The 13,538-nt window shown below is 28.4% G+C and overlaps 4 protein-coding genes across 4 annotated transcripts; 1 reads left to right on the plus strand and 3 right to left on the minus strand.

The window, feature by feature from the left end:
- Nucleotides 1–755: 755 nt before the first annotated feature.
- On the minus strand, nucleotides 756–2,156 carry GO595_004008 (uncharacterized protein; the record flags this gene model as incomplete). The annotated part of the gene is made up of 1 exon (XM_067917093.1): nucleotides 756–2,156. One exon carries the CDS (start codon nucleotides 2,154–2,156, stop codon nucleotides 756–758), a length of 1,401 nt encoding a protein of 466 aa, XP_067775903.1.
- A 1,718-nt stretch (nucleotides 2,157–3,874) lies between these two features.
- GO595_004009 (uncharacterized protein) lies at nucleotides 3,875–4,387 on the minus strand (the record flags this gene model as incomplete). Its single annotated transcript, XM_067917094.1, has 1 exon — nucleotides 3,875–4,387. The coding sequence occupies one exon, from the start codon at nucleotides 4,385–4,387 to the stop codon at nucleotides 3,875–3,877; it is 513 nt and encodes a 170-aa protein (XP_067775904.1).
- Nucleotides 4,388–4,809: 422 nt separating this feature from the next.
- Nucleotides 4,810–6,477, plus strand: GO595_004010 (LMBR1-like conserved region family protein; the record flags this gene model as incomplete). The annotated part of the gene is made up of 1 exon (XM_067917095.1): nucleotides 4,810–6,477. The coding sequence occupies one exon, from the start codon at nucleotides 4,810–4,812 to the stop codon at nucleotides 6,475–6,477; it is 1,668 nt and encodes a 555-aa protein (XP_067775905.1).
- Nucleotides 6,478–11,070: 4,593 nt separating this feature from the next.
- On the minus strand, nucleotides 11,071–13,386 carry GO595_004011 (RCC1 and BTB domain-containing protein 1-like; the record flags this gene model as incomplete). Its single annotated transcript, XM_067917096.1, has 1 exon — nucleotides 11,071–13,386. The coding sequence occupies one exon, from the start codon at nucleotides 13,384–13,386 to the stop codon at nucleotides 11,071–11,073; it is 2,316 nt and encodes a 771-aa protein (XP_067775906.1).
- Nucleotides 13,387–13,538: the final 152 nt, after the last annotated feature.

Consider the following 13,538-nt stretch of genomic DNA (forward strand, 5'->3'; position numbering starts at 1 on the left):
TTCTTACAGAAGCAAATTAATAATCGAGGAATTCCATTGTATTCATTTGGTGGTACAACATATATATGTAACATGAAAGAGAAATGTTGTTATGTTTCTCAAAACTATGGTGATGACTTAAGGAAAGCTGAAAACACATCCGAACTTGATATAATATATGAAGAACTTGGTTTAGAGCTTGTGCTTAAAAGTGAACGTATTAAATGTCCTGAACTTTTATTTCACCCAAATTTAAATGGATTTTATGTTAAAGGTATTGGAGATGTGGTGAATGATGTAATTAAATCTTTACCAAAAGATATACCTACGCCTCTTTGGAATGACTTTTATTATGCAGGAGGCAATACTATGTTTAAAGGATTTCGTCAACGTTTAGCGTCCGAAATTCGATTGAAAATATCTTCGGAAGAAACTCAAGAATATGCTTCATTCAAAGGTGCTGCTCTATTCCCATTATTAAGTACTTTTCCACAAATGCTTTTACATAAAGACGAATTTGAGGAAGATGGGAAGTATATATTGAAATATAAATTTTTCTAAACAATAATTTATTTTATTCTTTTTAATTTATAATAATAAATTATTAAAGCAATTTCTAATTTCTAAAAAGATTTTCATAAACATATTTTTATCTTAAATGAGATAACTATCATATTGAAGAAATTAATAACAAAAAATAGCAAAGTCGTGTTAAAATCACAACGAATAATTTTTATAATATGAAATCAGATTTATCTCTAAAAATTTTTTACTTTTTATAATGAAAGAAGTTCATCTTTTGGTACTGCGTCGACTCTTACCAATGCCTCGAAAGCGCCAATCTGTTTCATACACAAATGACAATATTTTCTTCTTATTGCGAAGCAGCTCCAACCATTTTCCAAGTTTTCTCCAATGAATTTCATTTCGTCTTCAGAAATTTCATTGTTTTCGGAAACTTTCTTATACAGCTCCAACATTTGGAAGTCATTTTTAATTTCTTCGTTATCCAAATCAGAAATGTTTGATATTACATTGCACCAATTAAATAATTGTTCTTCGCCTTCTTCATAATTACCCATTAAAGGTAAATATTCGTTCATTATTAACAAATGTGCATTTTCAATCGAATTTATCATAAAGTTAAAATCAATCGACTTCGCAAGGAAATGCATTTTTTTGGAATAATCATGTTCAACTTGACTCGCGAAATATAATTTTTGCGCTTTTATTTGATAATACGTCTCAATGGGAAAACCTTCAAATGATAAAACAAAATGTTCTTGTTCAGTGATATCAGGAAATGTGGTACAAAATCGCTCAAGTAATTGCGTAAGTAATGAAATATCTTCATAAGTATGAAGTAGAAAAGCAGAATATTGCCATAAATTACATGAATTAAGTTGTTCAATTGACAATTTTAATGATAAGGAATATACATAATCAAAGGTAGGAAATGGTTCAAATTGGTTCGAAATGGATAAGAAAAATAATCCTGCAATGGGTGGTAACTTAGATGAAATATCGGCAAATGATATCGTGGAATCGGAATAATGTTGAAGTAAACAAAAAATGGGTGATTCTGACTCTTGCCTAGATAAGGAATCGTTGTTTAAGACTGAGAATCTGTTAAACATTGATCGAAAATCAAGATTATCGGTCGAAGAATACCATGTGAAAATGGCAAAGAGAAGAAGCCAATGAAGATCATAACGCTGAAGAGGCGTAATATCGCCCAGAAGTAAACTCCAAATGCTATCGCCTGACAGTTGGTCATTACCAAGTTTGAAACTTTTGTACTTTAAAAAATCAGGTGGACTTTTGTTTTTAAGTTCAAACGTACGGGGAGAAACAAGTATTAATGGTATTTCTTCACTAATTGTTCTCCCACTTTCAATGGCTTGGTCAATATCATTTTTGAATAATGCTTGTAGAAATGGATCACAATCAGGAATAAAAATAGATGATTGGTCCTTTAACCAGTTTGTTAAGCTTTCTTGTTGTTGATCACTATTCCAAATTATATCGCATAAAGACCAAAATGTTGCGTCTGGTGTTCCAAGGTTAATATCATAAAGCTTCTTTATTAGATCCTTAGCTGTTGCATAATTTAATGCCGAAAGTTGAGGAATAAGTTGTGCATAACCAAGAATTCTTCGAAATATCTGTGATTGCATTTGGAGTTGAGTGTCTCTGTTTGAATTCGAGTGCAGTTCAGCTTTTTGTAAAGCATATAAAAAGTTTCCTTGGAAACCGTTATTGATTTTTGGCGGGAAAATGAAAAGAGATAACTTTAATTATAGGCATGCTCGAAAAGTTTATATTTCTAAATGCTTGAGCAGTGTATCAAGTGAAATCCAAGACAATGAAGAGATATTTTTTGTTCCAATTTGTTCAAGAAATTTTGATCATAAATATAGAAAAATGATGAAAAAGGGAATATCACCATTGAAAGAAATTCTTGAAGACTTTAAGGGTGTGATACCTGTAATGACTTCCAAGTTTGTTTTCGAAGTTGATGAATTTTATCAAAAAAATAATCAAGAAGCAGTTAATTTAATAACAGCACTTATCGAATCTAATCATAACTCTCTCGAGAGTTTAGAAGGAAATTTTCTAATATCAGGAATAGTAACAGGTCTTCCTGACTCATTATCTTTTTTATCCATTTTAATTGGATCTGTTGGACGTAAATTTCATTGCTTACTATTAAATCAAAATATAGATTATGTGTCTCTTCTTCAAATTCCAACAAATTCCATTTATGTATCTAGAATTTTAGTTTCTTTTACAAGACATGAATGCGAAATAGATCCCGACAGTTTTTTTAATATATGCGAATGTTTATTTCAAATAGGAGATAAAGAATCTCTTAAGAACGTTCTCGAATCATTAGACAATGTACAATCAACCCAAAATGTTAATGAAATATTTTTATTTATTGAGAAATATTTTAATATTTTACTTGATTTTGAACTTATTCCCCTTGTTCTTCAAATATATTCTAAAAGTATTGTTAATGACCTTTTGTCTGATTTTGCATCGATTCAAAGAATTCTACCATCTATGTTACAATCAGATAATCAAGATATTATTGAAAGTGCATGTGATTTTGCTGAAAGTATTGTTGACAATAAGGAATGGAATGACTTTCTAAGAGAACCTGAAATATTAAATATATTCATTGAGCTCTCTAGATATTCCTTATTTAAAATTCGGCAACATGCAATTTTGGTTATTGTAGAACTTATAAAATCTTCAAATGAAGAACAAATACTTTATCTTTTATCCATAGGTGTTGCTCAAGATTTAGCTGATTTTTTGGAATTAGATTCTCAAGATACAATTTTCGAAACACTTCAAGCAATAGAACATATTCTTGAAACATTCGAAGATAGTGAACAATTTGAATACATTTTATCACAATTCGCTCCTTGTGAGGAAGCACTTTATGAACTTTTAAAGAATCCAAATCAGCTAGTAGCTGAAATAGCAAAAAATATATTAGTGTTCTTTAGAGAAAATGAGTTACTTTGAATATGTTACCTGGACTTAAATGATTTTATAAATGTTTTGTAACAGCAATTTTTTTTCATGATGTTTTGTCTAAAAGCTTAATGAAATAGAAATTAGTTTATAATTAATGTTTCATAGAATTTTTCATAATAATACCAAATAAATTTGGCATTCTTGAATCATTTGTTAAATATATTTATCTTATTCCAATTACAATATTTCATATACCATATTTTATTGAATTTTAAGTTATATACTTCAACATTATAAAACTGAGTTCAAAAAATAAGTCTCACATGACAAAGTAATATCAATTTTCTCAAAAACATTTCGATTTAGAAAAAACTTATTTACTTGATAAAATTATAGAAACCAAATTTTACTTAAAATTCTGTAATGTTGAGTTAATTTTAGCAAGTTCATCAGATAAATCATTTATTCCTGATTGCGTAAAGCAAATATTAAAGGAGTCATTTGTTCCATTAAAGCGGCATTGAACAATTGGAGTGATTTTTTCAATTCCAAATTTCGAGTCAGAAGGAAGAACAGATACCCATTTAAGATCAGTAAGACGGTTGTCGAAAGGACATAGTTGTTCGTATTGTAGTTGAAGATTTGTCTGCGTCTTTTTCCAATATTGATGAAGAGCCTTTGAAATTAATTTTGCGTTTGAAAACATTTTTTCTATTTCTTTATCAAAAGAATCTAAGTCAAGGCGGTATGCCATTCCTTTCCTGAAAATGGTCACAAGATTTGAAACTAATCTTGTTCTGACATGTTCATCAATATCAAGAAGTGTTAGATTAAGTGATTCTTCTGTTTTTTTCCCAAGAACAATATCTGCTGTTGTTTGGAGGATGAGGATGAGACGTTCTTCGTCGATGGCTTCCATTTAAATTCAATAGGTTTGTTAGAACGATAAGTTCAAGAAATCTTTATCACGATTAATCATGAATTATATTCATTAATTTATATGGTTATCAACAAGTAACATGGTGACGATGAAATTTGACTTAATTATATTATATAATTAAAAAAATATTTTTTTGTCATTAATCAATGACAAATTTTGATTTAAATATGTGTTGAATTCGGTTAAACATTAATGTGATGATTACTTATTTGATATAATCAAACATTGTTTTAAAAAGTTTTATGCTCTAGTATACTAGAGCTTTGCTTATTAAGTTGACGCGACTTTTTGAAAAGTTTTTATTTGTAAACAAGTGTAATTCAGAGAGGAACGATATTTTTTTGAGACAAAAAGTGTTTTTTAACCGTTTTTCTCGGTGAAAACTCAAACAACTTAAGATAATGGTGGGCTTAGGCGTAATTGTTATTCCTATTATGTCAATTCTTTGCGTTATCATTACCATCATATTCTTTTGGAAATATGGTGCTTTTAAACACCCATGGTATGCTTCAATTTTAATGATTACTTCTGCATCAATTCCAAGTATTATGATAATTGGTGCTCTCCCATACGACATTTCAAATTGCTTATTTGGAACTCAAGCTACAGATTCTACTGCCTTAAAATTATTCTTTCAAATTCTTTATTGGGTTTCTTTTGCTTTATCCTGGGTTATCAATCCACTTGTTGTATCATATCTTAGCTATAGCAATAGTATTTCACTGAAGCATCGAATTTGGATGACCATTCGTGAAAATCTTATATTTTACGGAGTTGTATTTGGTCTTGTAGCCGTTGGTGTTATTATTCTAGTAGCTACAAACCGTATGACCATTGATTCCATTTTTCCATTAGCGATAGCTTTAGCCAATGTATATGGTTTACTTTTATTATGTCTTTGTTTAGGTCATTCTTTTGTATCCTTACCACGAGATTTATGGCAACAAGCCGATCCCAGCTATAAATACACGTATTCACTTTTCCGAATATCACAAGAAATCAATTCCGCCGCCAAAATCCTGGCTGATGGCGAAGCAGTTCTTTCCTGTGCCTACAATGCCCGTCACCAGCTTACTGGGAACACCAATTATATGTTTCAAGAAAAAGGCGAATCACGCATCGAGCGTTTGAACCTCATCAAAGGCACAGTTCCGATCCCTGATGGCTGCTTTGAGCCAGAGACCAAGAATAAGGCGATCAAGAAGTTCCAAAATTTTGATTGGTCTCGATGCACCGATGCGAAACTCGAAGATTTCTTTTCCATTATGGACAAGACCATTACATCTCTCACCGAGTCATCTAGTTTTATTGAACATTCTGCACATGATGCCATGGAAGCACTTCAACAATATCAAAGTCATACACGTTCGAAGCTGATCGTGAAAAGGACATTTTCCATTGTATTAATTGTTTTTAATGTGATTTGTTTGTGGGGTGAGATTTGCTTAATGTTTAATCCCAAGTTTTCATTGTTTTATCAGATATCACATGTTACTATGCCGCAACTTGTTGATATCTTATTAATATCGACTCCGATCATTACATATTTAACTGTTTTGGGTTGTTGGAGTTTGATGCACTTAAAAATCGGGTCATTTTATAAGTTCGTCAAAGGGACAACAAACGCAAACACGTTAAATTACTTCGCGAACTTCTTGTGTAGACTCGGGCCGACTATAGGTTATCATTACATGCAACAAATAGGCGCCGAAGGAAGTCAATTCGTGAAGGTGATGGGAGTAATGGACGTCGTCGTGTTCATCGGCGATAAGTGGATAACATTAATCGTTTCGCCAATTTTGTTGATCCTTGTGATTGTCTTCTTCGTGTTTAAGTTGGACGAAAAGTTCGCAATGCTGTGCGGTTGCGATTGCAACGTGTTCGAGTCTGAGTTCGTCGACTTCAGAGAGCTGGAGAAAGGAGAAAAGGTGCTGACGGAGCTGGAGCCAGCAGCAAGAGAATTGGTGGAGGAGGGATTCACGTACAGAAGAGTGTTGGATGGATCATTGCCGCAAAGATATAGAAGAAATAAAAAGTTCGGAGAATTGGAAGAAAACTTAAACAATTAAATATAATAAACATGAAATCTTTACTAAGTTAATGAATATTTATACAATTAAATATAATAAACATGAAATATTTACTAAGTTAATGAATATTTATACAATTAAATATAATAAACATGAAATATTTACTAAGTTAATGAATATTTATGCAATTAAATATAATAAACATGAAATATTTACTAAGTTAATGAATATTTATACAATTAAATATAATAAACATGAAATATTTACTAAGTTAATGAATATTTATGCAATTAAATATAATAAACATGAAATATTTACTAAGTTAATGAATATTTATACAATTAAATATAATATAAACATGAAATCTTTACTAAGTTAATGAATATTTATACAATTAAATATAATAAACATGAAATATTTACTAAGTTAATGAATATTTATGCAATTAAATATAATATAAACATGAAATATTTACTAAGTTAATGAATATTTATACAATTAAATATAATAAACATGAAATATTTATATAAATATATTAAATTTAGAAAAAATGATTTTGTCCATATAATAAATATAAAAATAATGAAGATATTTTAATAAATATTGGAGATATTTTTCATCAAAATATTTAAAAAATGACAATTAAAATAAGTTGATAGAATAATGTACGTTAAGAGTCAGTTCATAAGAGAGCAAACACTGTAATGTTAAATCACATACATAATGATGATATTACTACCATAAACACAGGAGATCAAAATTTGAATCATTTATCAACATGCTTGAAATCCCTAATTGAGCTTGAGAAAACTATTTTTAGTTTGACTGAAGAAAACATCCAGTCTTCTCTAAAAAAAGTATTGGGATTTTTTGATCTAAATTATCCCTATACATTTAATATTATTATAAGTAACATGGTTTATAATTCATTTTCATCACGAAAGTATGTATTTGATATTTACTTAAATTTTTTAAAAGCATTTGAAATGAAAGAAGAAGAAATTAATCAAAATATCGTTAAACTAATACCAATATTTATCAAACGTATATCTACAAAGAACACACAAGAATCATATTATTTAATCGAAAAAATGATTGAACAAAATTTAATTGATAAAAATATCACTAAAAATATTTATTCAAAATATTTTGCTCATTATAAAGCAAAAGAAGAAAACCAAAAACAAGCCCAAACGGCAAATGGAAATGATCCAACAGAAAAATACTTTTTGGATCATTATGAAGAACTTTCAAAGAATGATTGGGAGCTTCATAAGAAATTAATTGAAGAAGGACATAATCCAAATGAAGTTGCAAAAATAATTCGAAATGATGAAATAGAAAAACTTCAAGAAATATCATCACAATCAAACTTTTATTTTGATCAAACAATTGAACCATCGCTTTATGAAAGATGTTCATTTATTAATAAAGAAAATGTTACATTAATTGATTATGCAGCATTTTTTGGATCAGTTAAATGTTTTAAATATTTACTTATGAATGGCTCCGATATAGAAAACACAGGTAAATATGCTGTTGCAGGTGGAACTCTTGAAATCATTCATTTATGTGAGCAGAATCATTCATCATTTGAAGGTGCATATGAAACAGCAATTGAATTTCATCGAAATGATATCTTTAAATATATTTTTGAGAATAAAATAGAAAAAATACAATCAATAACGAAAACGTCTGAAGATAAAACAAATGATTTGGTAAGTTTTTGTATTAAAAATGATAATTATGAAATTTTAGCATTTTTGGCAGAAAAAGAAATAGTTAATGTTGATGATATATATGAATCAGCAAGAAATGGAAATTTATATCTCGTTAAATATTTCCTTCAAAATAATCAGATTCCAAAAGATATTTTGTCATATGCTTCAGAATCAGATAATATTGAACTTGTGAAATATGTTTTAGATAAAGAAGGAATTGATGTTAATGCAAAAAATATTCATTTTGATAATTTAATATATGTTTTAATAATTTAGAATATGTTTTAATAATTTGAAACAGCACTTCATATAGCAGTTAAAAATAATAATATAGAAATAGTAAAATTACTTTTAGAACAAAAAGGAATTGATGTTAATGCAAAAACTATTCATTTGAATAATTTGAAATATATTTTAATAATTTGCAACAGCACTTCATATAGCAGTTAAAAATAATAATATAGAAATAATAAAATTACTTTTAGATAAAGAAGGAATTGATGTTAATGCAAAATATATTCATTTGAATAATTTTATATATGTTTTAATAATTTGGAATATGTTTTAATAATTTGAAACAGCACTTCATATTGCAGTTAAAAATAATAATATAGAAATAGTAAAATTACTTTTAGATAAAGAAGGAATTGATATTAATGCAAAATATATTAATTTGAATAATTTAGAATATGTTTTAATAATTTGAAATATGTTTTAATAATTTGAAATATGTTTTAATAATTTGAAACAGCACTTCATATAGCAGTTAGAAATAATAATATAGAAATAGTAAAATTACTTTTAGATAAAGAAGGAATTGATGTTAATGCAAAAACTTTTCATTTGAATAATTTGAAATATGTTTTAATAATTTAGAATATGTTTTAATAATATGGAATATGTTTTAATAATTTGAAATATGTTTTAATAATTTGAAACAGCACTTCATATAGCAGTTAAAAATAATAATATAGAAATAGTAAAATTACTTTTAGAACAAAAAGGAATTGATGTTAATGCAAAAACTATTCATTTGAATAATTTTATATATGTTTTAATAATATGGAATATGTTTTAATAATTTGCAACAGCACTTCATATAGCAGTTAAAAATAATAATATAGAAATAGTAAAATTACTTTTAGATAAAGAAGGAATTGATGTTAATGCAAAATATATTCATTTGAATAATTTGGAACATGTTTTAATAATTTGAAATATATTTTAATAATTTGCAACAGCACTTCATATAGCAGTTGAAAATAATAATATAGAAATCGTAAAATTACTTTTAGATAAGGAAGGAATTGATGTTAATGCAAAAAATATTCATTTGAATAATTTTATATATGTTTTAATAATTTTATGTATGTTTTAATAATTTGGAATATGTTTTAATAATTTGGAATATGTTTTAATAATTTAAAATATGTTTTAATAATTTGAAATATGTTTTAATAATTTGAAATATGTTTTAATATTTTATAATATGTTTTAATAATTTGGAATATGCTTTAATAATTTGAAACAGCACTTCATATAGCAGTTAGAAATAATAATATAGAAATCGTAAAATTACTTTTAGATAAGGAAGGAATTGATGTTAATGCAAAATATATTCATTTGAATAATTTTATATATGTTTTAATAATTTGGAATATGTTTTAATAATTTAGAATATGTTTTAATAATTTTATATATGTTTTAATAATTTAGAATATGTTTTAATAATTTAGAATATGTTTTAATAATTTTGGATATGTTTTAATAATTTTGGATATGTCTTAATAATTTGAAGTATGTTTTAATAATTTGAAATATGTTTTAATAATTTGAAATATGTTTTAATAATTTGAAACAGCACTTCATATAGCAGTTGAAAATAATAATATAGAAATAGTAAAATTACTTTTAGATAAAGAAGGAATTGATGTTAATGCAAAATATATTCATTTGAATAATTTTATATATGTTTTAATAATTTGGAATATGTTTTAATAATTTGAAATATGTTTTAATAATTTGAAACAGCACTTCATATAGCAGTTAGAAATAATTATATAGAAATAATAAAATTACTTTTAGATAAAGAAGGAATTGATGTTAATGCAAAATATATTCATTTGAATAATTTTATATATGTTTTAATAATTTGGAATATGTTTTAATAATTTGAAACAGCACTTCATATTGCAGTTAGAAATAATAATATAAAAATAGTAAAATTACTTTTAGATAAAGGAATTGATGTTAATGCAAAAACTATTCATTTTAATAATTTGAAATGTGTTATAATAATTTTGGACATGTTTTAACAATATTTGACTGCAATTTAAATTGCAGAACAAAAAGGATACACAAAAATAGTAAATTTACTTCTTGAAAAAAGCACGAACGAAAATTGATCAGATCCAGATATCAAAAATCAGCAGTCGAACTTACAAAAAATGTATATATAAGCTCAATACCAGAAGTTGTTTATATGATATGAATTTCGACAAAAAACTATTGAGGAATTGAGTTGAAGCGCCCCTTTTTATGAAATATTTATTTGAAATCAATTTTTTCGAAAATCGTTTTTCATCATTAAGGAATTTATATTAAAATGCTTTCAGGGAGAAGTCGTCTACATGGGTGGGAAATCTGTATCTTATTTGGCTATCTTTGGTTCGAGTCTCAGCTTTTTGAAAATTTGTCACTTCTAAACATAAAATATGATGAACCACACATTCACACAGCCATATCTGAAATGATCAAAACTGCCGATTTCCCAAACAAACAGACTCAATTCATACCCAACCAGATTACATAGAAGTATATCGTATGAGTAAAGCTCACAATCGAGTGAATTTAACTTAATATTATATAATACGTAGAAACGAAATGCAAATTTTTATTTGACACACATTATTCACTTTACCTTTCCCATCGCGGGTCTTTGCAACACCTCAAACATTTCGGGGACCAATAAAGGCGCGAATCCTATTTCGATTCTTCTTCCCTCCATATTATTCAGCACGATGTTTGTTTTAGTGTAACCCAAAAATTCGCATACACCGAAGTCGCTATTCTTCAACTTATCGCCGGGCAAGTACAAAGTTTCTGGTATTTGATTTGATCCGACGTTTAATGGGATTTTATCATCAGCAAATCTTTTAGCTCCTAAATCACTTCTATAAATTATTTGTACATTTTCTTCATCATCATATAAATAACGAATTTTATCATTTTCCAATTTTTGTATTATAACTTTGTTATCTTTGGTGAATCCGATGACTTTTGCATATTTATTGTTCTTTAATAATATAATGTCACCTGGAAATAGTCCCAATATTGAGTCGTCAGTATTTAATGACACTATAATATCATCATCGTTAATTATAACTTTACGATTCGCAGGAGAATTAATTCGTCGTATTAATTTAAGTGTAAATACATCGACTTTAACAGCTTCATAACCATTCATTCGCATTTCATCAGTTTGAACATATGTCCCATCATTAAATCCTAAGATAATACCTTCGCCATATGGCGTATTAACTCGATCTGTCGGTAAGAATAACCTTTGCGTTGGATTATCACTTGAAACATCAATTCGTACTAAATCGCCATTAATTAAAATGACGTCGCGTTGATGATCAAGTTCTTTCGTGACACGTTTCATGATTTTATATTCAAGCGCATCGGCAAAAAATGGCTTTCGTGTGCTGATATCTAATAAGACAAGTTTGTTAGCTGCAATGCCCATGAATTCGACAATTCCTTTGTCTTCAAATTGTATTAAGTCACCAATTTCATATCCATATTCATGACATAATTCTTTGGATGTGATAATCGGAAAGTTATCAGTAAATGAAGTGACTAATTCATACACTGAATATACATCACGATCAACTAAGTCATATTGACTCCAAATGGCTCCAAGATTCGATGGAAGTGTAAATGTTTCATTCGATGTTATGTTTGTTACACTTATTTCTCCATTATTTTGTAATCCATTTACTCGGACTCGATCTTCAGAATTCTTTGATGAGATAATATCACCTGCAATTAAATTATATGTAAATAATTTCTCGAATTCGGGCGTACGCACCTTTTTCCTTGTATTTACTTCTTCTTCAGGCTCATCACTACTGCTACTGCTAGTACTAGAAATACTACTATTACTTTTGCTATAAATATCACTCCGTGAATCTGACGGTTCGTCACTTTCCTGAGTGATCGGCGGCAATTCAATTTGTGGTGATGCGGAAACATTTGGCAACTCGATTGCATATGGCGTTCGGTTATGTATCGATGGCGATCGTATTACATTGCCAAATATAAACATTGGCCGACGACCTTTAAGTGCTACACGTGCAATGCTTTGCCCATTTTTAAGTGGCAAAGGTGCAATTGATGAGAATTTTCGACTACTAACACGAAGCTCAGACTCATTTGTAAATCCATGAGCAAGTTCTCCTTTTGCATTTAACGCAAAAATATCTCCAAATGAACTAACTGCTTCAACAGCTACAAAACCTTTTGGGAAATAATGGGCAGTGAGATTTTGATTACGTAAAACTAATACAAAAGAGCTTGAAAGAAATGCAATGGAGTCATTAGCTGCACACATTTGAATGATCTTGACATCAATATCAAGTTTCGTAAAGTTTTCATTTTCATTGAAGTCTAGTGTGTAAACAACTCCATCATCACTAAGAGCAGCGACGAAGTTATCGTTTATAGCAGTGAAGACAATTGGTGATTGACTTGGTATATTGAATTTTTTGTGTGACTCATTAACAGTACCTAAAAAGACTGAACTTGTACCGTATGAAAAACAGAAGTGATTGTTGCATGCAGAAAGACCACGTGGATTAGGCTTATTGTATTCGGTATTTTCTAATCCGCGAATAACAACAATGCCTGACTGACTAATGAGAATAGTAAAATCGTCACCACATGCTAACTCTGAGATTGTGATGTCTTCTGGAATCCAATCTATTGGTTGAGGAAGTGAAATGTTTTTGACTTGTTTAACTGAGATTTGACCACTCGTATTGGATCCAAAGCCACAGGCGATTCCTTGGCTTGAAAGAAAAACTGTATGTGTATGGGAATTATCAAAGAGAACTGGAACATGCTTATTAAATGATCCATAAGTTGGTAATGCGGATTGGTTGGAACCAGGCGTGAATTTTTCTTTAAAAGAACCGAGAACAAAATCACTTTTAATGTTTTTCATGAAAAATGTGTATTGTGAGTTGAAATTGAATAACTGACATAACCGTCGATCTATGGTGTCAGTTTTCTAAAAAGCCCAGTAAAAATCAGTTCTAACTAAAGTGGAATTGGACTCAACATATATTGACCATTATAGTAGTAACTTTGATTGTA

The sequence above is a fragment of the Histomonas meleagridis genome, assembly GCF_020186115.1.
Source record: "Histomonas meleagridis strain 2922-C6/04-10x chromosome Unknown contig_24, whole genome shotgun sequence".
NCBI lineage: Eukaryota > Parabasalia > Tritrichomonadida > Dientamoebidae > Histomonas > Histomonas meleagridis.